The 25227-nt window shown below is 44.9% G+C and overlaps 1 protein-coding gene across 1 annotated transcript; it reads right to left on the bottom strand.

Annotated features, from left to right (window-relative positions):
• Positions 1-18669: 18669 nt before the first annotated feature.
• Positions 18670-24265, bottom strand: LOC119325776 (sulfated surface glycoprotein 185-like). Its single transcript, XM_037599502.1, has 2 exons — positions 24017-24265; positions 18670-19453 (listed from the first exon to the last, which is right to left on the bottom strand). Exons 1-2 carry the CDS (start codon positions 24243-24245, stop codon positions 19371-19373), a joined length of 312 nt encoding a protein of 103 aa, XP_037455399.1. The 5' UTR covers positions 24246-24265; the 3' UTR covers positions 18670-19370.
• Positions 24266-25227: the final 962 nt, after the last annotated feature.

The following is a 25227-nucleotide window of genomic DNA, read 5'->3' as shown; positions in this document are numbered from 1 at the left end:
GCAGACCTTTTTTTCGACCAGGGAGGGAGGGTTGACCTCAAAACAATATCAGTCTAACTGAGCTGCTTCACGCATTTACTTGACTATTCTCCACAATGTCTGCTCCCGCCTCACTTTTTTTTAGAATTCTCGGCTCAGCAAGTAGTTTCCGACTCAGGAAGGCCTACCTTTTGCGGAGAAGAGAGACTAAGAAAGGCTTCATACGTGACTGTACAGCCCAGTGTCAAATGGTCTCTGGCGCATGAAAATATGCATACACAATTCAAGAAGCCCAAACATAAAGGCCACCACCAAAGAAGCCACATCCTCCATTGTAGTTTCTATCTCTGTAATTTGTTATTCCCTAAAAACAGTTATTCTAAAAAAAATCTCTAATTTATGATCTTATTGTTAGTAGTATATTTTAAGTCCAATTACTGCATGATGAAAATTCAGTGTTTCGAGGTTATGACCTATTACATCTGCTACACAGTTTTTGCCACCCAAGTTTATTAACTAACAATTGCATCATCTCAGTTACATTACCAGCTCCTACACCTAAAGCAAATAAGCATTCCGGCCTTTTATTTATCCGTCCTCTTAGAGAGCAGCTATTGGCTGGCACTAGCTATCAAAGCAACTTCCTTTTGTTTCTGGCCACACTATCAAATGAGTCTTGCTTTTACTACTAGCAGCAACTGTTTGGTGCACTGCCTTATCTCCTTCACTAGTCCTCTATACAATGGCCCTCAGATTTCTTGAAAGGTTTGGTCTCTACAGATGATATGATCAACATAAGTATTTGCAGTTATGAGAACAACATTTTTTTCACGTTCATTTCATGAGAGAACCAAATTAAGAGAGCTTGATTGTAGTAGCACATGCGCTGAAGTACGTTGTTGGCATAATTTCCCCGCATTCTTATGCTGGGTTCCACTATTCATGTCATAATAATTTGTCAAAGTAGGGACTTATCTTTTTACTCCTTTCTTTGCATGTGCAGGGCCTAACTGGACCATGGATCCTCTGTAATTCAGATGATTAATTTTTCACTGAAATAATACGCAGGTCCCCGTGCAAAAAATAAAATAAAAATTCTGGATTTACAGTGAGAACTCAGGAGCAAGACTTCAAGAGTGTATGAGGATATTTGATAACGCTATCACTGGTTGGCAGACACCAACCAAACATTCATCCGATGAGCTCGAAACTGCAATGTGTTATCGCTATGCCATGCGTGTCTATGGCCTCACTCGCAATGTCTTCTCTTCTCCTGCATAGAACAAATGGACAATCAAGGCATGCAACTTACAGAAAATACACATGAGCTCCTAGGTGCTCCACCCCTCTATATGAATATTAAATTCAAGAAATCCCAGAAAATTAAAAAAAAAACGGAATCTTGGGATATCAAACTTGTGTGCCCAATCTACTCCCGTGTGAAACTTCGTGAAAAATATCCGAAAATGTATCCATGGCGAAGAAAATACAGTTCGACCTACGATCCATCCAAGCAGAATATTTTATACATAGGAATTTTTGTCCTTTTTACTGAGAATAGCACGGATGTCATCTTTTCACGAAACTTCATACGAGAGTAGATTGGGTGCCTAGGTTTGATATCCCAAAATTCCAGAGTTTTTTCAAAATTTCCCGCTATTATTTTGAATTTATTGTTCATATAAAGGGTGGAGCACCCATGACTCCATGAGCTCCAAATCCACTTCATGAAACTTACCAACAAATTTTACCGACTATCTTATTATGTGTTATTAATATTTTTACCGCCAACATATGCACAGTGCTGTAGAACAGTAATGTTGTCATATGTACCGTTGCAAAACCTACAAGCTGCTGTCATGTGCAAGACTAACAGTATATAGGGGTATTTGACAATATTATCACATACTGGTACTGCGAGATGCTAATGGGATATTCATCTGATGAGTTCAACACTGCAGAGTCTGTGGGTTGTATGTGTGGTATCAGTTTATTCTCTGTCCACAAGGGGATTGTTGACACACGAACACGTCACGTGTACCCTCGACGCCGGGGGTGATGCACCGCAGCTCACGTCGAAGGAGACCCGACCGACAGCGCGATACGCAAGACAGTCGATGGGCGCTTTTGCAGACCCGAAAACCCCACACCCCCGGGAGGGACCCCGTCAGGGAGTGCGGCGGCTATGGGCTGCCCTAGGTCGATTCGCTCGCCCCTAGAGCCTCGAGATTCGCAGCTCTCAAACACGAAGAACAGCGAAGAACGAGAGAGAAAACGGTGGAAAGATAAAACGTAGATGAAAAAGTAGTATATTGATTTGTTCGATTGTGTGTTGTCTAATCGGCCATCACCCCCAACATATATAAGAGGCGGCTGGACTTCCCGTACAAGTAAAGGATTCATCTAGGCTTTCCTTACAAAAAATTACATCAATTCACGTCCTAGAGTCCTAGTTCTATTCCAACTCGGATTCAGTCTGAATCTGGCCCAACTTCTGTCTTCCTCCTCGTGCGGGCCGTCGAGCCTCCATATGACCTACGATCGAGACGGCCCAAATATCAAACTTGTGTGCCTCGATGATACGAACAACTCTCATGTTGATCACTTTTTCAAATAAGGCCATCTTGAATACCTTTCGAGGTCATCTTTACCTTCCAGTCGGACTCGGTCTTGCAGTAGACTGAATTATCCGAGTCTTGTAGTGAATTTGCAGGCCATATACTATCTCTGATGATGATGACGCCAAAACCAAAGTTTACCGTCTTGATGATACGCACAACTTCTGTATTGAACACTTCTTCATCCAATGTCATCTTGATAAACTTTAGGGCACATGTTCAGTTTCACTCGGATTCGAGCTCATCCACTCGGATATTAGAGTCACTCGGATCGTCCGACTGGACTTTTTCACTCGGATGTTAGAATCTTTCACTCGGAAGATAATATTCCACTCGAATGTCTATATTTTCACTCGAAAGGCAATCTCTTACTCAATCGGCAAGTTTTCTTTTCGACGGTAATATCTTCACTCAGATGATAATAAGTTCACTCGGATGTCAAACTTTCACTCGACCGGTAAGTTTTTACTCGAAAGTTAAGCTTTCACTCGACCGGTAAGTTTTCACTCCGATGTCAAACTTTCACTCGACCGGTAAGTTTTCACTCAAAAAGTAAGTTTTCACTCGATCGGTAAGTTTTCACCCGAAAGGTAAGATTTCACTCGACCGGTGAGTTTTCACTCGGATGGTAAGCTTTTCACTCGACCAAAAATATAGCCTGATCTTGATTTGTCTCCCCAGGTTTCATACGACCTCGGATTGAGACGAATTATATATGAAAATCGATCGGCTCGACGAGACCAAACTTTCTCGTGTTGAAGTTTTTCCGATTCAAAGACTTCTTAAGGGCCGAATTGCTCGCGCGACCCATCAGACATGCTGTCTGGTACTTCGCGCCATATTTCCATTCAGCTTTGGTCTGCAGTGTATTGCCTCTAACTTTTGCATATGAACTCGGATTGAGACGAATTATATATGAAAATCGATTGCCTCGACGAGACGAAGACAATTCCTTTAGAGTACTCCTTCATCCGAGGTCGTCTTGAAGGCATTACCGGCCGAAAACCACTCGGAAAATTGAATTCTGCCACTCGGAATACAATTTCGGCCCTAAGATGGAGTCGGACGATGATAACCTAAACATCAAAGTTGTTCCACTCGGTGATGTAAAACTTTTCATGCTAAAAACCTTTCACTCTGTATCTTTCCAAAATCAGGCGTCAACACATGCCCCCCTGTTTTTCGGCAAAGCTTGCACGCCGAAAAATAATATGCATAGTGTTTGTTCTAAAGACGATGTCAACACTCCATCGGCCATTTATTTCTTTAGGGTGATAATTATGTATCGGCTGTGTTTGTGCTAAGGGCGATAATCATATATCGGCGATTGCCTACTTAGGCTTCTTTCCACACACTCGGGTGGTATTTCTTCAAGTATTTGCCATTGAGAGCTCTAGTTAACACCGTCCCTTGTACGGATTCCACCAAATAAGAGTTTTCAGGAACTACTCTTATAATTCTAAAATGACCTTCCCAACTCGGAGACCACTTCCCGAATTTTCTATCTCTTGAACCAATCGGCAGAATCACTTTCCAGTCGAGATCACCAACTTGAAAATTCTTCAACTTAACTTTCTTATTGTAAGCTCTTGCAACCCTCAACTTGTCTCTCTCTATGGACTTCAAAGAAACCAAATGTTTATCGGCAACTTCATCAATATTGTCCATCATCAAGTTATAAAAGTCTACTGCCGATAAATCATTTTGTTTGGCTATTCTCAAAGCATTCAAATTTACTTCCACTGGTAAAACAGCCTCTTGACCATATACTAGCTCATATGGAGTTACCTTCGTAGCACCATGCCTTGAAATTCTATGTGCCCATAAAGCTTCAGACAACAACTCATGCCATCTCCTCGGATTATCCTCAATGTTCTTCTTGATGAGCTTGATTAAAATTTTATTGCTAGACTCAGCTTGTCCATTAGCTTGGGCATAATATGGAGAGGAATTGAGCAACTTTATGTTATAAGATTCGGCAAACTCTCTGACTTGGTGTGACATGAAAGATGAACCTTGATCCGTAGTTAACGTTTGAGGAACACCGAATCTATGAATAATGTGCTCGGTTATGAATTGAATTACCTCCGTATGTGTCATGTTCTTGAGAGGTACTGCTTCAGACCATATAGTGAAGTAATCAGTTGCCACCAATACGAACCGATGCCCTTTTGAGGAAGAAGGATAAATTTGCCCAATAAAGTCTAAACCCCATCATCTGAAAGGCCATGGCTTGATAATAGGATGTAACATAGCAGCAGGAGCCAATTGAATATCACCAAATTTTTGACAAGCTTCACATCCTTTATAATACCTGAAGCAATCATTAATCATAGTCGGCCAATAAAACCCAGCACGTCGCAATAACCATTTCATCTTGGGAGCCGACTGGTGAGTGCCACAAATACCTTCATGTACTTCTCCCATAGCAACTCTTGCCTGGTCCTCATCCAAACACTTTAGAAGAACATCATCGACTGTTCGGCGATAAAGACCATCATCTCTCATTGTATACTTGAAAGCCATACGCCGAACAGCCCTGTCCACCCTTTCACTCGGATTGCACAAGTAATCAACAATGGGCTTTCTCCAGTCGGAATTATCACCTGCACTAGATTTTTTGTTAATGGCCGAATCAGTGAGTTCAGGTTCGGCCTCTCCCATATTGGCAAGACAAGACACCGGCCTTTGAGAGATATGAAACATGCCATGATCAACATGATATCCAGATGCTTGCTGTGCCAACTCATATGCTTTCCAGTTGTCATGTCTAGATATACGTGCAATGCTAAAACAATCCATAATAGAAATTATATCTAGACATTTATCAAGATAAACATTAAGTGATTCGTCCAAACACTGAAGGACTCTGGATATTTGCTGCACCACTAGTAACGAATCACCGTAAGCCTCAATATGTGTAACACCTATAGCAAGTAACATCTCTAAACCGAATAACAATGATTCATATTCGGCTTGATTGTTTGTGCAAAAATATTCTAAGCGGCATGAGGCTTCAAAAACAGCACCATGAGGAGATATATAAACAATACCAACACCTTGGCCATTGCTACAAACTGAACCATCAAATTATAATCTCCACGGCACTAGTGAAACAAGGTTCATATCAACATCATGCTTGTCATTAATCCTATGTTCAACAATGAAATTAGCAACAATTTGGCCTTTCATGGATTTTAGAGATTCATAAGCCAAATCATATTCAATCAAAGCATAAGCCCACTTGCCAATTCTACCACTAAGAATTGGCCTATGCAACATGTACTTAATGACATCGGTTTGACAAGCTACTACACAAGCACTCGGCACTAGGTAATGTCTCAATTTTGTGCAAGCATAATATAAGCATAGACATAGTTTTTCAATAAATGTATACCTTGTCTCGGCGTCCAATAAGCGTCTGCTCAAATACATAATGGCATGCCCTTTTCCTTCGGCATCTTGAGTCAAAACAGCACCAATAACACCTTCCTCCGCTGCGATATAAAGCTTAAAAGGCTCTCCTATGCTTGGGTGCTTTCATCACCGGAGAAGTGCACAAATAATTCTTGATCATATCAAAGCCTTCTTGCTGTTTTGCCCCCCAAGTGAAATCAACATCATTCTTTAACCGAAGGATAGGAGTAAATGCATCAACTTTCCCTGACAGATTAGCTATGAACCTTCTCAAATAATTGACCTTGCCAAGGAACTTTTGCATATCTCTCTTGCATGCTGGAGCCTCCACTTTTTGAATGGCCTCTATCTTTTTGGGATCAATTTCGATGCCATCTTCATGAATAATGAAACCAAAAAATTTGCCAGCTGACACGCCGAATGCACATTTCAAAGGATTCATCTTCAGTCCATACTTTTTCATTCTTTCAAAAGCTAAACGCAAATCGGCCAAGTGAGATTCAAAAGCATCCGATTTGACAACGATATCATCAATATAAACTTCAAGTATGATACCGAGTAAATCATGAAAAATCAAATTCATAGCCCTTTGATATGTGGCTCCAGCATTTTTTAATCCAAGTGTCATTACTGTCCACTCAAATAAACCAAGGAAACCAGAACATCGGAAAGCTGTTTTGTAGATGTCCTCTTCGGCCATAAAAATTTGATTGTATGCGGCATTACCATCTAGAAAGCTAATAACCTTATGTCCAGAAGCATCATTAATAAGCATATCGGCTATTGGCATGGGATACTCATCTTTGGGTGTAGCCCTATTCAAATCTCTGAAGTCAATGCACACCCTCAACTTGCCGGATCCCTTCTTCTCCACTGGGACAATGTTAGAAATCCACTCGGCATACTTGCAAGGTCAAATGAAATTAGCTTCAAGCAGTCGACCGTTCTCTTCCTTGATCCGGTCATATGTTTTCGGATTAAACTTTCTGGCCGACTGTTTATAAGGTCTAAAACCGGCCTTTATAGGCAACCAATGCTCCACTAGCTCTCGGCTCAACCCTGGCATCTCATGATATTCCCATGCAAAGCAACAAACATATTCTTTCAATAGCTCGATTAATTTAGCCTTACAATCGGCTTTCAAATTTTTGTTTATAAATGTCGGTCGAGTGACTAAACCATCTCCAATATCTATCTCTTCTAATGGATCCGCCGATGTAAAACCTTGTCCAAGTTTATCCATGTCATCCAACTCCTCTATAGACTCATACATATCGTCCTCACGGGACCGATATTTTACAAGACGTTTTTGTAACCACTCGGAATTAGGATCCATTTAAACATATCATACCTTGGAGCCGATTGCATTCAGTCGGCTTTAAAGACACAGGCACAAAACCATTCTTGGTCGCACTGAGAAAATCAAACTCTGATAAGTCACGTCCTGTCAAGCAAGTAGCATTGGGATGTTGCCAATCCACCGATGCATCGGCCAAAGCAACACAGGCCGAGTTATCCGCATGAATAACTTCCACTTCATCATCAACCCACTGAATCAAAAACTGGTGCATAGTGGATGGCACACACTGGTTTGCATGAACCCAATCACGGCCTAGTATGACGTTGTAGTTACCTTGTACCTCAGCGACAAAGAATGCAGTAGCCAAAGTTTTGCTTCCGACTGTAAGTTCCACATACATTACACCTTTGGCTTCAGTTTTCTCTTTGCCTTCAAATCCGTTGAGCACCATATTCGTCTTCATCAGCTCTTCATCGGGCAAACCCAAGTTTTTGAAGACCGAACAGGGCATAAGATTTACCACAGCACCACCATCAACAAGCATTCGACTGAGTGGCGATCCATTGATATGACCTCTGAGATAGAACGGTTTCAAATGTGTTATTGGTTCTTTTGGCTTCTCGAATATTGCGTTCTTAGGGCCAAAATCCAGCTGAGCCACTTCCCCTTCCTCATCTACAGCACGAAACTCGGCAGGTAAGTAATATACCATATTGATATCCATACCTTCATGAACCGGTGTAGACTCGTAGTCCAACATATCAGCCTCTTCTTCAAGTGGATCGACTGATTCTGAAATCTGGCCGAGTGAAGGAGAAATAAGAAGTGTTGCAGACGATGTAATAGCTGTCGCATCGTCCTCCTTGGGTGGTGTAGGCACTTCTGTGATAGACGTAGAAGCTGATGTATCTTGTATTTGTTTAGGCCTTCACACTTGTTTTGCTGGAACCATCGGCCGAGTGTTATTGAACAACTTATCCCTTTGCTTCTCGGCCTCCTGCTCTGCCATCTCTTGACTCCTTAACCTCTGTAGTTTCCTCTTCTGTGTCTTTGTTAGCCCTGGAGGACACCACTTTGGTCGAGTGTATTTAGCATCTCTCACCTTTACTTGGCTGGTGCTTGCTTCATGGTCATTAGCCGAGTGTTTTGGCGCGATAATAAGTATTGGCTCAGTCGAGCGGTTATGCACAGTCGGTTGCTGTATGGGGAATGTTTCGGCACCCAAGACAAGTGAGTCGGCATCCATTTTCCCCTTGCCTTTTCCCGACTCAACTACTGCAGCATCTGGTGATTTAAAACGCCATTCTTTTCGACTTTCCAGATGTATGAAATTTCCACTCGGACGCACCTTTTTACTCTGATGGAATCCACTCGGATGGATGTCATTCGGATGGAATCCACTTGGATGGAATTCAGTCGGTTGGAATCTACTTGGCCACATTTTTTCACTTGGATAGCTTCCACCTGGGTGCATTCTTACACTAGGATATTTTCCACTTGGTCGCATATTTTGATCAGCCGACTGATAGTCACCGATGTTCAGTCGGCCATTATACGAGTAACCAAGTCGATTCCACACGGATTGCCTGTGCTCTTCTGAAAACTGCGCCCTTGGTCCACTCGGTTTCACATACTGACTGAATATATCATCTGATGGTGACCTTGGTCGTTTCAAGTATGATGGCCGGTTAGAGCTGGAACCAGCCGACTGAAGACAGCAACATATCAAAAGTTGGCTTGATCCCCTTGCGTTGCACTTTAGCTTCATTCCTCTTCCATTTGCCAACTTCTGGACTCTTGGGCTTGACAAATTTAACTCGAGTGTCCTGTTACACCTGTGTTTGCCCCCAGAGTGTAGGATTCTTGATGGTGATCTTGATCACTTCCTTGCCATCGGGTTGCTTATCAAGCACAACATGTCTCCCCAAGACCTTGTCGCCCTCCTTGTCCTTCCTGGGCTCACCAACAATGACATTAGATTTATTAGCAGATTCGGCTACCTCCGGCCGAATGAGCAGCTTCTTCCCTTCTAAATCCATGGTGTTCATTGGAAAGGGCTGTTTATGAACTTGCATCTCAGAAAAGTTCAATCGTCCATCATTAATGGCCGATTGTATCTGTCGTCGAAAAACATTACAATCGTTAGTAACATGAGAAAAAGAATTATGATACTTGCAATAAGCACGCCGTTTCAGCTCTTCAAACGTCGGTAAAGTATGAGATATTCTAATAATCTTAGCCTGCAGCAAAGCATCAAATATTCTATCACACTTAGCAATGTTAAAAGTAAACTTCATATCTTCATCACGATTCTTATGAATCGGTTTCAGATCATTGCAAGTAAAGGGTTTGGCCTTAGATGGCCAAACAAATTCAGTAGCAAAAACATCACCCTCATCGTCCGAGTGATCACTATCATATTCTACCATATTCATCTTTGGACGATCGACTTTGTACCTATGTACTTCTTTGAGATCTTTGCTTCGGCTTTCCTGAGCCAAAGCCCTTTGTAAGACTTGGTTAATGTTTAAGAACTCATAGCCTTCTAGCTTTTCTCTAATGGGAGTTCTCAAACCACTCAGCACTAGGTCTGCCAAGTCTCTCTCAGTTATCACCAAACTAAAACATCGGTTTTTCGTTTCTCTGAATCTCTTGACGTAATCGGAGACCGATTCATCATGCTTCTGTTTAACCGATGTTAGATGTGACAACTTGAGTTCATTGTCGCCGCTGTAAAAGTGATCATGAAATTTCTACTCTAGCTGTGACCAAACTCGAATGGAACCATGTGGTAAAGAAGAAAACCATGAAAATGCGGTACCAGTTAATGATAAAGGAAATAAACGCACTTTCAACTCATTTAGTGAGCCTGCCTCACCTAATTGTGCCCAGTATTGACTAACATGCTCCCATGTGGTTTTTGTGCCCTCTCCATTGAACTTAACAAAATCTGGAATTTTATATCCTGGAGGGCACTGGATGGCATCAAAGTACTCGGGGTACGGCTTTTGGTAAATCCGACTCCGAGGTAACTCAACCCCAAAATTCTCTCGAAACATCTTAGCCATCTCCTCTCTAAGATTAGCTAGATCATCATCCATAGTGGACGATGAAACTTGTGGCAGTGGCATAGGAGGAGTAGGACTACTAGTTGTAGGTAGGAACTGTGGCATGTATGTCGACCCATAATTTGCTAGTGGTCGAGTGGTTGTAGTTGTAGGTAAGGTCGGGTTCGGCGTTGCCACCGAACCTGGCATGCTTATAATAGGATTAATGGGTGCAGCCACAATCTGATTTGTTTGGGTAGGATAATAAGCCATCGGCACGGGAGGCGCCGATGCAATAGGTAAAACCAGATTAGGGTTTTGCACACTAGCAGCTACACCATCATTACCACTAGTCGATTGAGATGTATTCTTCTGAGCATTAGTATTTTCTATGAAAGTTTGATAGACTAGATTGTTACCATCAGCAATACGACTTTCAATCTCAGCCCACTCCTCAGGAGAAAAGGTAGTACTCACAGAAGGTTTAACCTGCTCGGCTTGAAGAGGAGGGAACTTGATTTCTTCAATCGGAGTGATGTTGTCTTGGTGATCCTTCTTGAACTTTGCAAGGAACTCCTGCAAATCATTCTCTTCGCGCGCCTTCTTGTACTCCTCATAGACTTGGCGATGATCAGCCGATATCTCATCAAGACTGGGCTTAATGATGTTATTGGCGTCTACCTCGGATGGCTTGGGAAGATCGGACATGGTGGATGATGATGATTGATCTTTGTTCCCCAGCGGAGTCGCCAAAAAGTGTGTTGACACACGAACACGTCACGTGTAGCCTCGACGCCGGGGGTGATGCACCGCAGCTCACGTCGAAGGAGACCCGACCGACAGCGCGATACGCAAGACAGTCGACGGGCGCTTTTGCAGACCCGAAAACCCCACACCCCCGGGAGGGACCCCGTCAGGAAGTGCGGCGGCTATGGGCTTCCCTAGGTCGATTCGCTCGCCCCTAGAGCCTCGAGATTCGCAGCTCTCAAACACGAAGAACAGCGAAGAACGAGAGAGAAAAACGGCGGAGAGATAAAACGTAGATGAAAAATTAGTATATTGATTTGTTCGATTGTGTGTTGACTAATCGGCCATCACCCCCAACATATATAAGAGGCGGCTGGACTTCTCGTACAAGTAAAGGATTCATCTAGGCTTTCCTTACAAAAAATTACATCAATTCACGTCCTATAGTCCTAGTTCTATTCCAACTCGGATTCAGTCTGAATCTGGCCCAACTTCTGTCTTCCTCCTCGTGCGGGCCGTCGAGCCTCCATATGACCTCCGATCGAGACGGCCCAAATATCAAACTTGTGCGCCTCGATGATACGAACAACTCTCATGTTGATCACTTTTTCAAATAAAGCCATCTTGAATACCTTTCGAGGTCATCTTTACCTTCCAGTCGGACTCGGTCTTGCAGTAGACTGAATTATCCGAGTCTTGTAGTGAATTTGCAGGCCATATACTATCTCTGATGATGATGACGCCAAAACCAAAGTTTACCGTCTTGATGATACACACAACTTCTGTATTGAACACTTCTTCATCTGAGGTCATCTTGATAAACTTTAGGGCACATGTTCAGTTTCACTCGGATTCGAGCTCATCCACTCGGATATTAGAGTCACTCGGATCGTCCGTCACTCGGATGTTAGAATCTTTCACTCGGAAAATAATATTCCACTCGGATGTCTATATTTTCACTCGAAAGGTAATCTCTTACTCAATCAGCAAGTTTTCTTTCCGACGGTAATATCTTCACTCAGATGATAATAAGTTCACTCGGATGTCAAACTTTCACTCGACCGGTAAGTTTTTACTCGAAAGTTAAGCTTTCACTCGACCGGTAAGTTTTCACTCCGATGTCAAACTTTCACTTGACCGGTAAGTTTTCACTCAAAAAGTAAGTTTTCACTCGATCGGTAAGTTTTCACCCGAAAGGTAAGATTTCACTCGACCGGTGAGTTTTCACTCGGATGGTAAGCTTTTCACTCGACCAAAAATATAGCCTGATCTTGATTTGTCTCCACAGGTTTCATACGACCTTGGATTGAGACGAATTATATATGAAAATCGATCGGCTCGATGCAGAAAAATGTTCGCATTTCTTCAAAATATACACTTACAGAAAAAATGTACACTTTTCTTAAAGATGTTCGCTACAGTAACTAATTCCGGTTCGATGCAGTAGGCAGGTCCGGTTTTTACGGTTGCGCTAAGTTATTTGTGATGCACGTTGTTGTATTGCAAGCTAAGCTAGTTAGGTGGAGTGGTTGGGACAACACAGTGGTAAGCTGTTGGTCGCTGGTTCGATACCTGACAACGCGCTTGCCTCCGCTTTTTAGCTTTCTTTTCCTTACACGATGGGCCGGCCCAGTCCTGCTGCGTCGCTGCCTCCCTTGTGCGATGGGCCGGGCCAGTCCTTCTGCGTCGCTGCCTCCCGCGTGGCGACGCCAGTTTGACGCAAAGAGTGTCCAATCGAAGCTCCCGGGAAACAACCCTAAAAAAATGCAGAGGGAAACATCATTCAGGCTGGACTTTTGGGCTTCAGGCTTGGGCTCGGGCCAGGCTCGGCTGGATTTTTGGGCTTCGGGCTTGGGATCGGGCCAGGCTCAGGCTTGCGAACAAACATATTTTCAGGCTTTGGACTGTTGGAGTTGTGTCGAATATTGTGTACAAGGTAGGTTACACTTGGACTTGTAGTTGTATTGTGTTTAAATAGGATATGGAGTCGTATCCTAATAGAACAATTTATCCTAGGCCTCTCATATATAGCGGGGATAGACACACGATGTAACCTATGCCAACATAATAACATAGGCGCGCAAGGGGGAGCCGGCAGCATGTGCCGACGTTCGGGTGGCCGGTGTGCGGTATTGTGACGGTGTCACGGGGAGGAGCGTCCGTAGTCAGGCCCCGGGGATATAGCCATATCGGTGAACCTCGTTAACAAATCTCAGTGTCGTGCTCGTGTGATTGCTTGGTCCTTAAATGATCGACGGAGTGTCCCGGAATTATTCCAACAGGGACGGACTCGGGCTTGGGAGTTTGGGGCTTTGGGTTTTTTGAAGCCTGGCCTGAAATCCACCCGGCCCAGCATATGATCAGGTTTACTCCTCCTCTACGACCGGCTCCAAACTCCGGTGGGATCCAGGAGATCGGTTCATTTTTATCTGCCTTCCGATTGGTTGGTACTACTTCAAGCATCTCTAACTGAACTTCTAAAATTTAGACTCTCAAATGCCTCCTCGAGGCTTAACTCCGGTAATTTGTGGAGTTAAAAAAGCGGTTCCTAGCCAAACTCCTAAAATTTAACTAGCTAAAAGAATTTTACCTGAAATAATTTCAAACATAAATTTAAACTACTCGATTGCATAATTGAAAAAAATGTTTACACATCATACATAGCATAATTAGACGTTTCAGCACTAGATACTACAACGACCTACGTTGCGCGGATACTTCAGAAAGCGCGCGTATCCAGCCGGATACTGCCCCGATACATATTCCGTATGTATCCCTTGATTTTCTGATTTTACAGAAAGAAAATAATGTTTGATACGTGTGGGATACTGCTTCGATACGTTTTGGATGCCTCAAATTCCTCATTCGACGTGAAATTCTTTCAATAGTAAAGGCGTACCTTTTGAAGATTCTTAACATGGGCGCGAGTTCATGTCAAAACATGACGATCGAGGTTGCTTTGACATGATAGTCAACATGGGCATGAGCACTGATTGGAGCAGCAACATAGGGGAAATCCCAGTGCCAATTAATTGAAGTAGACCAAGTGCAAGAAATGAAAGACGGTAATCCTATTGAGGCATTCTTTGAACTAGAAGCTCCTTATTTTTTATTTGAAATAACTAATACATGTAATAACTATATATAAACGTATCCCTGTATCCATGTTTTTAGAAAATTGTCGTATCAGGCGTATTCTCGTATCGCGTATCCGATACGTATCCAAGTATCCGTGCAACATAAACAACAACGACACTACTTGTCGTCACCGCTACATGGTGCAGAACGCATCAAAGTAGTCCGAGATGGGAGAGTCGAAGGAGAGAGGGATCATCACCTCCCACTGGAGGGGCCGGCCTCATCATCGTTGGTGTTAGACTAGCCACAGTGGGAGTAATTTCAGCAGTAACATCGAGTCCAACTTAGCAAATTTGCTTATGTGGCAATGAGTTAATAAGGAGAGAGGTAATTACTGTAACATCACATGTTCCAATGCAATATGAGTCTATAACCTAATAACTGAAGCTTTGCATGTTACCACACTTATGTTACTACCCACTATTGTTAGAATAAAACCGAGGTACACGGTCGATCCATCGAGGAACAAGCAATCACAGACAATGACGACACCGAGATTTGTTAACGAGGTTCGGCGAACTCGCCTACTCCCCGTGGCAATGACTACCGATGCTCCTCCCCGAGATACCGTCACAATACCGCACACCGGCCACCCGGACGCCGGCACACGCCGCCGGCTCCCCCTTGCGCGCCTGTGCTATTATGTTGGCATAAATTACATCGTGCGTCTATCCCCGCTATATATGAGAGGCATAGGATACAAGTGTCCTACTAGACAGGGCCATACCTAAGAATCTGGGGGCCCGGTTCAAAACTTGAAAGTAGGCCTTTATATGGAAATACTAATTATGAAATCAACATGATAGTACTTATTAACCGGAAATTACTACTCCCTCCGTCTAGGTGAGTAAGTCATCTTAGGTTGTGCACCGTGACCAAGGAGGAGGAGAAAACGAGAGAACTTAATGTTCATTTGCTAAACATGCAATGAACTAACCACTGCATGTCGTGTTTGGTAGTCTCAAATCATTAAAAGCATGCACACCCCACATCTCTTAGTGGTTGATATGTCAAGAAACAAGAAACGAGGTAGGATTTAATGCACCATGCCTAAGTGCTTTGTGATTATTTGGTTTTCGTAAGATGACTTACACACCTAGAAGGAGGGAGTAATAGGGTTCAAACTCCACGGAACCCAAAATTTAAACTTTTCTCTTCAGATTTTATGTTTAAAAGAATACACACATGCCTATGGATGTATAGTACTTTTTGTAAAGTTTAATGCCAAAATACGTATTATGTGAGATACACAAAAATAACAAAATTATGTATTTCTTGCACATACTATCCACCATAAAGTACATACAAGATTTGTTTGTACAACTCATACAAAAATGTATCACAATGAAATTATACACAAATCTACAAGTACTTGTGTATTCATATTTAGTTTTTTAACTTGAAATGAGGATTTTTGAAAAATATATATTAAATGTGGAGCCTGAAAGCTAAAAAGCCTCACTCATTTATTAGCATACAATAAACATAATCTTCTGAATAATAACACAAGAGCGATGGATGATGGGAAGAAAAACTAAATAGATGAGAGTAGAGCGTATGAATCCATTTCTTACCTCTGCTACTATGAGAGAGGGGGGGGGGGGCGTGCGCATGTGTCATTGTGCAGGATGGGTACTGGTTGGCGTTGGAAGCTGGAATCTTGCATTGGAGGTTATACATTCCTTAATTATCCTCTTGATTAACGTAGGTAATTACTATTTAAGATAAATTTGGGGCCTCCAAAATTTATGGGCCCCTGTGCCGTTGCACATCTTGCACCTGCTTGTGGTACGGGCCTGCTACTAGAACACGACTCCACATCCTATGTAAACACAATACAACTCATAGTCCAACTGTAAGGCTGGTCATAGTGGGGAGTAACTTAGACTAGTATCATGCATATGACACTAGTCTAAATACTACCTTCATAATGCAAAGTAGCATAATAGTAGTATCATAGATAGCTTTATTTATTAGCTCATAGACTCATCTTTTCTTGGAAAGCGCTATGTTACAGTACCAGCTCTCATTAATTACTTGCCACATAAGCAAGATTTTCTCGAAGTGCACTATGTTACTAGCTAAGTTACTCCCACTATGACTAGCCTAACCTACCTTGTATACTATATTCGACACAACTCTAACAACTATGAAGGTAGTAACGTAGTCTAGGAATATGTGTATGTTACTAGTGTATGTTACTATGCACTATGGCTAGTCTTAGGCCAAGTTGACGACATCTCCTCCTCGTTGGAGGGCTCCAACCAAGAGCTCCTTGAACATCTCGTCATTTGCCTAGAGTTGGGACCACGCTTGGTTCTTGGCAAGGAGCTGAAGGTTCTCCGCGTTGAGCTCGACCACGAAAGCTCCATCGGTGCGCTCAGCCTTGAGCTGGTTCTCGAACTTGTGGTGCTCCATGTCCTCGGCACGGGTGACCATTCCAATAGGAGGCCCTATGAAGTCCACGGCGGGGGCGTCGTCGGGGAAGTTAAGCTTCGCTCGCCTCCCGAGGTGGCGGACCGCCATGACGTCGTACGCACGCACCTCCTCCCGCCTGTCCGGATTTTGGACCTCCCTTTAAGTTGGCATTGATGGCGAATGTGCTGAGCCACTTCTTCTCCCGCGTGCCCGGATTTTGGACCTCCATCCGTCATCCAAGTGTCCGACGGTCGCTACCGCACGCCACGATACCTCACCGTCAGTAGCGGTTGCTGCGACATCAAGCTTGAGGAGGCGATGGTGTCCCGAAACGGAAGTCCGAAGGCGGCACGGGCACTCAGAGTTTTTGTGCGGATCCGTTCCGAACGAAATGCGGCCTACAGTAGCCCTCGTACGTCGTCGCGAGCTCATAATGGCGGTGACTAGATGCACCAATTCCGGCAACTAGTGAACGAATCGAAGTGGGGTGGGAGGTAGACGGGGGTTGCTGGGTGCCGACAAATGTGCATGGTGGCCGCCGGAGCCAAAGATGGAGGCGGCCTAGCTAGCGAGGAAGAGAGGCGGCTGCGTGTGGGGTGGGGAATGTTTTGTTGAGAAAGCGTTTCGGTGGCTCAAATTTGAGAGGCGGCCCATGTTTTTCCTATTAATTTGAGCAGATAAACCTTTTGAGAGTTGGCTTGGTGTGGTTTAACTCCTAAAAAGGGAAGGACTTAAGCCCTTTTTAACCAGTCCTCTGCACAATTGGTTCAGTCACAGTGGTGGTCCTCAATCTCTAAAGGTTTGGTCTACACAAAATGATATGATCAGCACAGTGTTTCCTATTGCGAGAGCTGTATCTTCTAAACGTTTTTCTTAATGAAGTACATGATCCAGATGAGAGAATCAAACCAGGATGCATGGCAAGAGAGCTCAAAGCCAAGGACAGCCTTGGTCCATGATTGTAAGTTGTAACTAGCCCATGCACCGAAGCACATTATCCTAAAGCTGAGGCCTGATTTCTCCTCCTTTCTTTGCATGTCCGGGACCTAACTGGGCCATGGATCTTCAATGATTAACATGATGAATAATGTTCGATCGTCTGAAATGACTTGCTGCTTGCAGGCTTAGAGTCAGAACTCTGAAGCGAGAGGCTTCAGGAGTATCGTCGAGGATATTTGATAATGTTGTCCAGGTACCAATTGAATATGAGCTCAAGGTTGCAATCTGCTACCACTGCCGTGTGTGTTGTCAGATCATTCTCTGCACAAGTTTCTTCACTGCACTCGCTCACTAACAGGAACGAGGTGTCTTCTACCCTCCTGGATAGGAACCTGCTGCGCATTCAGAGAACAGAGAAGAGGGGAGAGCCATCAGCAACCATGACAAGTACAAAGAATAGGTTCCGTCTCACATGGGCAGCCCCCAGATGTAACAACGTAAACACAGGATGTAGAAGGCACTGAGTTCAGAATTGCACTCAGACGAGCACACATACATGTAACCAAAAACTCCACCCTCTTTAGCCAATTCCTTGGCGACCAGCTTCAGAGTAGACGAGGCAGCTGATTGCCGTTGCTTCGTTGCCACCAACGGTAACCACCGCTGCAGAACAGCAAGCGATTCATGAATGGTTTGTGTTGGGCAAGATGAGTACGCCCAGCGAATGCATTGGCGTTTAGCGATGAAGACGCGGTCTTGAGATCCCAACTCAAGCTGACATATCTGCTTGATGATTAATTAGCACTAATGACGAAGTGGCGAACATGATGAACAACTTGAGTATGTAGTATGAACATGATATCTCATATTAGGTGAGATCATTTTTTTTCAAAAAACAAATACATGTTCAAACATTCTCAATTTTTTTGTAGACATGCATCAATGCTTGATGTACGACCTCAAAAAGTTTCAACTCCTGATTTAACTTAAATTAATAGAAACAAAAAAAAGAGACAAAATCAGATGTGAATAGTGTCAAAGTGCTATTCACCCAAAACTGCTACTATTCACATTCGAATTTGTCTTTTTTGAATCTCTGAATGTACATCGAGTTTGAGCTGATTTTTCAGAGCTGTTGACATACCCCACATGAATGTTGTCAAGTAATTTCAGATTTTTTTTTTCGAAATGTCTAAATATGACCTTTTTGTGGTTGGTCTCACGATCTCACCTAAAAATGAGATCTCATACAAGTCTGCCCCAGATGCCAGCCATGTCCGATGGCCACCGCTCAGCCTCTAGTGCGCACCACCGCCGCTGCTACTGCACACGATATCCTTATGCCATGCCTCATCGCCATCGAATCGTCCCGAATTGCCACCACAGCTGCCCTGAAAGGCATGTAGATCATCCGAGGAGGGCAACATAAAACCGACGTTGTCGTCGATTGTCAGATACTAACGGAATATGAGCTCAACGTTGCAATCGGCAACCACTGCCGTGTGTGTTGTCAGATCATTCTCTGGACAAGTTTCTTCACTGCACTTGCCCACTAACAGGAACCTGCTGGATAGGAACTTGCTGCACATACGGAAATCAGAGAAGAGGGCAGAGCCATCAGCAACCATGACAGCTACAAAGAATAGGTTCTGTCTCACATGGGTAGCCCCCAAATGTAACAATCGTAAACACAGAAGGTAGAAGGCACTGAGTTCAGAATTGCACTCAGACGAGCACACATGCATGTAACAAGAAATTCCACCCTCTTTAGCCAATTCCTTGGCGATGAACTTCAGAGTAGACGAGGCAGCTGATTTGGCGTTGCTTGTTGCCACCAACGGTAACCAGCGCTGCAGAACAGCAAGCGATTCATGAATGGTTTGCGTTGGGCAAGATGAGTACTCCATTCTTGCAAGTAAGACAATTAATATTCCAAAAAAAGGACCCAAGACCGAGCACCCACTTGGACGGTCTAGATCATCACAAGCAGCTGCCATCAACCAAACGAATGCATTGACATTTTGCGCTAAAGACGCGGTCTTGAAATTCTAATTCTAGTTGACACATGCATCTGCTATATTTTTCTAATCAACAGAGACATGTTGATCATTTATTAGCACTAATGACGATGTGACGAACATGATGGACAGCTTGAGTAGTATGTATACTATATGTGTTGCCATGTACTACAGTGTGACGTCTGAATAACGTGACGCTGCATGGGAGATTTCACCTGGTTATGCTGACATGAGATGCAACCATCACAGCCATGCATATGTGCAGCAGGCAGCAAAATCTAACGGTGCTCCGTGTGTCGCGCTGGGAAAATATATGGGAACGTTCATTCCATAAGATTTCCGTTCTTTCAGTGACCTGTAGACATTGTCTTTTCTTAACTTGCAATGACCTGGCTTTTTTTTTGCGGGGAGCAATGACTTGGCTTAATATATGACCAGGCAAGGTGACTTGACTTCAATCAAATATACTCCCTGGGCAAGATGAGTTTTCTATCATTGGTTCATATGGGCAACTGATGTAGATCTGACCCTTCCGTGCCTGGAGAGACAAGCTTGTGAATGTGTAAGCCCATCGGCTCTCTTGAAAAGATAGTCGATCTACTATATCAGTTACTCCAAAGCAAGGGCAAGAGGTAGAATCATCTCTAGCTAGCTAGCTGGTCGTGGTTGAGAGCATAGCAGTAAATTAACTGCTAGGGCATCAATTGGAGTTAATATCCTTCGGGGGGAAAAACGTTGGAGGGCATCGCTTGATGCACAAGCTAGCTAGTCAAGGTCGTCAAGGGAAATAGCTAGTCCAGCCCGGCACTAAGCTGTGCTCAGATTCAAAACAATACTCCTATAGGACCAACGGGCGAGTCTGGAATGATTCCACATCTCACTTTTTTGTGTGCACACATCTAGCCATCTGAAAGAGGGAGCCCCATTCCGCTTCCAAGCAAGAGAGAAAGCAAGAAAGTGAGAGAGACACACATCATCGATCGAGATGGATGTCTCAAGTGCTATGCAATGGTGGGAGGAGTGGCAGCTGCGCTTCCTCGTCCTAGGCAGCCTCTTCATGCATATGTTCCTCGCATACGCTGAAAGGCTGCGTCGCAAGCCCAAGCTAAGAGCGTTCCTATGGTTGGCGTACGTAGGAGGCGATGCCCTGTCCATCTACGCCCTCGCCACCCTCTTCAGTCGCCAGAAGAAGCTGGCGGTGGATGGGCGGAGCAGCGGTCTGGAGGTCATATGGGCACCCATCCTACTCATCCACCTCAGCGGCCAGTCCAGAGTGACTGCCTACAGCCTCGAAGACAACGAGCTATGGCGTCGGCATGTCCTCACACTAATGACTCAGGTAACGATCGCCTTGTATGTCTTCTGCAAGTGGTGGTCGGGCGGGGGGAAATTGCTGGCGGCGGCGGTTTTGCAGTTCATAGTTGGCATTGTCAGATTCGCCCTGAAGCCATGGCGCATGAGGGGAGCTAGCTTCAATACCCTCAAGGCAGACAGCTCTCTCCCCCAGCCAAGAAAAGGAGGAATTGTAGCTTCATTGTGGACATGGTGTACTACCGCAATGTATGAATTTGAAGAAGCAAAGAAGGTTGGCTGGAGGGAACGACAAGAAAGAGAATCACTCCACAAGTTTGTTGAAGAAGCAAGCAAGTCTGTGCTGCTGGCAACGCAGACGGAGACAGCTGATGATAAAGACGTTTTGGTAAACCTGGGATCAGCAATGGGTCACACCAATTATTTTGTCGACGTCATTGCGCCATACTCTGCTCGGCTAAGGGAGCTGCAACATTTCATCAAGCTTGATTCCTCGGGTGGACTCATCACCATAAACAATTACATCGGCACCAAACACTCAGCCATGTATAGCGGATTGAGAGCAGCCAACAGTCCTCTTAACGGTATATTGCGTCAATATCTGCTACCATCCCTTTCTTTGGCCTCAGTGGTGCTCCTTGCCAGGAGCCACAAGGATGGTTACAGTGTGAACGACATCTGGGTGACATACATCGTCTTCTGTTGCGCAGCTGTGCAGCAGTTCTTTCCATGGTTGATATTCTTTAACTTCTTATTTTGCCATCTGACCCGCCCAAAATGCATGGAGCAAATTGCTGGTGGATGGAGGATGGTTCCCCAGTACAACCTATTGTCCTACTGTACTCACAAGAAGAAACCCACCATTTTGATGAAACTTGCCACCTTCAGTTTTCTAAGGGAGCTCGTCAGCAAACATGCCTGCATTCAGGAGGTAGATTCATGGAACAACATTATATGGGCAGTTTTCTCATATACGAAATATGGGTGGACAGAGTACATCCGGGGCGATGTTGCTAGATATAAGAGATTCAATAATTTCAGAGGACAGTGGATCCTAAGTCGCCACGGTCTGATGGAACGGATAGGATGGAGCATCAGCATGCGGTTCGACGAGAGCGTCCTTGTGTGGCACATTGCTACCGACCTCTGCGTCTACTCCCTCAACACATCACCACAAGGAGAACAACGGATGAGCAAGGACATATCCGACTACATGATGTACCTATTTTCCATTCATCCTGAGATGCTGATTCCTGGTGCCAGATCAGCTTTCTTCTACCTTGCCATTGAGGATATCGAGCTGCTCTTGAAGGATAGCGAGGTATCGCTTGACAAAGAAGAAATCCTCGCACGAGAAATTCTCAAGGCAAGGCAAACAGAAGATACCCCGATTCACGATGCATGCAAACTCGTTGAGGCACTGATGGCGCTAGACGAGAAGGAGAGATGGTATGTGATCGTTAGAGTATGGGTGGAGTTGCTATGCTATTCTACTAGCAGATGCAGAGGCTACCTGCACGCCAGGGGACTCGGTGAAGGTGGTCTATTCGGTACCTGGATCTGGGTCATGTGGTCCTTCATGGGGATGGAGACTTGGGTTGAGAGGTATCATTGGTTGGAAGATCCCGAAGAAGGAGGAGGGATGGGACAGAAAGGTGAAGAAGGAAGAGCAGCGGAGGAAGGACAACAGCAAGATGGAGGAGCACAAGCACCAGGGCACCCTCAAGTGCCCCATATTCTCGTTCCTCTGAGCTCTATAGAGATTTCCATAGCCTAAAAGAGTTGGTGCTTGTGGAAAATTGCAGATTCAAGTCCGTTTCATTTGCCTCAGGGTGCGCTCTTCCGTTGCGTCATTTCTTAGCTGCTTGTTTAAATCCGTGTGTTTATCATTCTCACTTTTATTTACCTAATGTACTCTTCCTCAAAGTGTCCATGCATGTGCTGCACCTGTTGTGATTAATAAACAGCCCCGAGTGCCGAGTGTGATAGCAGTCGTCAGTCTTTGACACGCATACTTGTACTTTTTCTTTTTCCATTGTGATGGATGTACGTAGTATGATGTAGTCACCTTGCCAATGTGCTTTCTCCAGTGTGATATGATAGAAGTTATATGCCTTCTTCCAATGCAGCTGCGTGTGTGCTAGCTGACTGTTTGGGATAGACTTAACACAGACCTGCTAAGGCCGCTCGCGTACTGCTTCTTGCGTTGCTCCCCAGGGCGAGGCCAGGGGTCCCAGCCCTAGCACCGCCAAGCCACCGATCTCGGCGTCTCCCGCTACCGCTGCCGTCGGCGTTGGCCGCGGTGGCGGCGGGCTTGGCACCAAAGTGAACAATGTCTGTACTTGGCATATGGCATAAATTTGACTAGGTAGGTCTAGTAAACGAACATTTATTAGATAGATCTACTCCCTCCGTCCCAAAATTCTTGTCTCAGATTTGTCTTGATATGGATGTACCTAATACTAAAACGTGACTTGATACATCCGTATTTAGACAAATTTAAGACAAGAATTTTGGGACGGAGGGAGTAGTAGCACACAATGAGCAGAAAAATCCAGTGAACAATGGCATTAATTTTACCAGTATGCCTTTAGTCTTCAGTGAGTTACTTCAAGATGGTAGCTAGTCCTGGAGGTAAAGCTAAAAAATGGTGAATCAAGCTTAAAAGACATCCAGATCCGGGCCTCTATAATAATTCATCTAAAAGCAGGTTCAGATTCATTACTTTGTTGTGGCTGAACTAACTGAGCATCTTATATATGTCAGCGTGTGGCGCATTTCACGTTTGCTTCCACTGTCAGAACAGGCGGTTCTAGCTGGTGCAGTCACTAATCCCTACGGTCATTATCCTCGCAAAACAAGCTACAAGCCTACAACCACATAGTAATCCCTATGGTCAAGAATTATATCTGTTCCTAGGTCTACTTCTGTAACCCTACGACACAAGGAACAAATCGGCGCTAAAATCCACATCAACACGAGCTCCACCTCCATCTGAAATCCCACCACGCTAGCGGTGCTTCCAGCTCCCAAGCAGCAGCAATTAGTTGTAAAGGAGAGGGGTCGGCGGAGAAGAGCGCTCACCGCGGCCTTCGGCGGCGACATCGGCGGGAGCGGCGGCGGCGGGTGAGGAGGAGGAGGTGGCGGCCGAGGAGGGGGAGGGCTTGTCCCGCTTGAGGGAGCTCTTCAGCGCGGAACGCCTCGGCACCGTCGGAGCCGGCGGAGGAGGAGGCGGCGCGGGGGAGGCCGCACGGTCTTCGCCGGCGGGCGCCGCAGGCGGAGGCAGGCCTTCGAAGAGGTCGTCGGACGCCATGGAAATTTTTTTCCCCTCAACTGGAGGTGCTCGGTCTGTTTGATTCTCTGCTTTTTATTTGGGCTGTGCGAAAGAAGCAAATGGGAGCCCAACTGAGCCGGTCCATTTACACGCACGCGACATCCAGTTGGTGAGCGCACTTGCACGTGATCAAAACACAATCATCAGTCTCGAAGTTTTCTTTCCCCTACGGCGCCGCCTAGGGTTTCGACGTACTCCGGCGCTGCGGCCGGTTTTACCTACTCTCCTTGGCGGATCTTTGCTGGGGTAACCATCGGACTCGGGCTGATCAAGGGAGGTTCTCCGCAACCTTACCCGGCCTTGGTTTCGTGGGGTTCTCCTCGCGGATCGACCTAGGGCTTCGCGGTGATAGCAGGATCGGAGTGCTCATGGCTGCTGGATCAAGCTCGCAGGGATGGCATGGCAAGGAGACGACGGAGGAACTACTTGCCCGTTTGAACCTCCAGGAGGAAGAGGACGATGATTTTGTGTGGGAGGAGGAGCTGCCGGACCTAGGTGAGCCAGCAAAGTGGCTTGCCATAGTTAGGGTGCACACCTCGAGGACTTTCAGCCCTAATGCTTTGTATGGTGACATGCGTGCGGCCTGGAATCCTGCGAAGACGGTGGTTTGGAGGAAGATCAAAGACAATCTGTTCACAGCTCAATTTGGATGCCTTGGAGATTGGAATAAGGCCATGGTCGAGGGGCCTTGGCTTTTCAGGGATCAGGCGGTAATCATGGTGGAGTATGATGGATTCAAAAATCCGGATAGCATCAAGTTGGACAGGTTGGCTGTTTGGGCACAAATCCACCGGCTACCTGATAACTTTTTAATTGAGCCTGCAGTCAGGGGGATGGCTTCCCGCATTGGCGAAGTGGATGAAGTTCAGCTCAAGTTGCCAGCAGGTTTCTTTGGCGAATTTGTCAGGGTAAGGGTGAAGATAGACATCAACGCAAAAATTAAGAGGTTTGTAACTGGCAA

Source organism: Triticum dicoccoides, chromosome 6B, assembly GCF_002162155.2.
Source record: "Triticum dicoccoides isolate Atlit2015 ecotype Zavitan chromosome 6B, WEW_v2.0, whole genome shotgun sequence".
Classification (NCBI taxonomy): domain Eukaryota; kingdom Viridiplantae; phylum Streptophyta; class Magnoliopsida; order Poales; family Poaceae; genus Triticum; species Triticum dicoccoides.
The sequence above is the reverse complement of the archived record's forward strand: the minus strand, read 5'-3'. Positions and strand labels throughout refer to the sequence as shown.

What these genes read in the sequence shown, in the direction of transcription:
- LOC119325776 (XM_037599502.1), bottom strand. Translation starts at nt 24,245, where the DNA reads ATGGCGTCCGACGACCTCTTCGAAGGCCTGCCTCCGCCTGCGGCGCCC. An exon ending in TGTCGCCGCCGAAGGCCGCG is followed by an intron (nt 19,454 to 24,016) that starts GTGAGCGCTCTT and finishes GCTGTTCTGCAG; the next exon opens with CGCTGGTTACCGTTGGTGGC.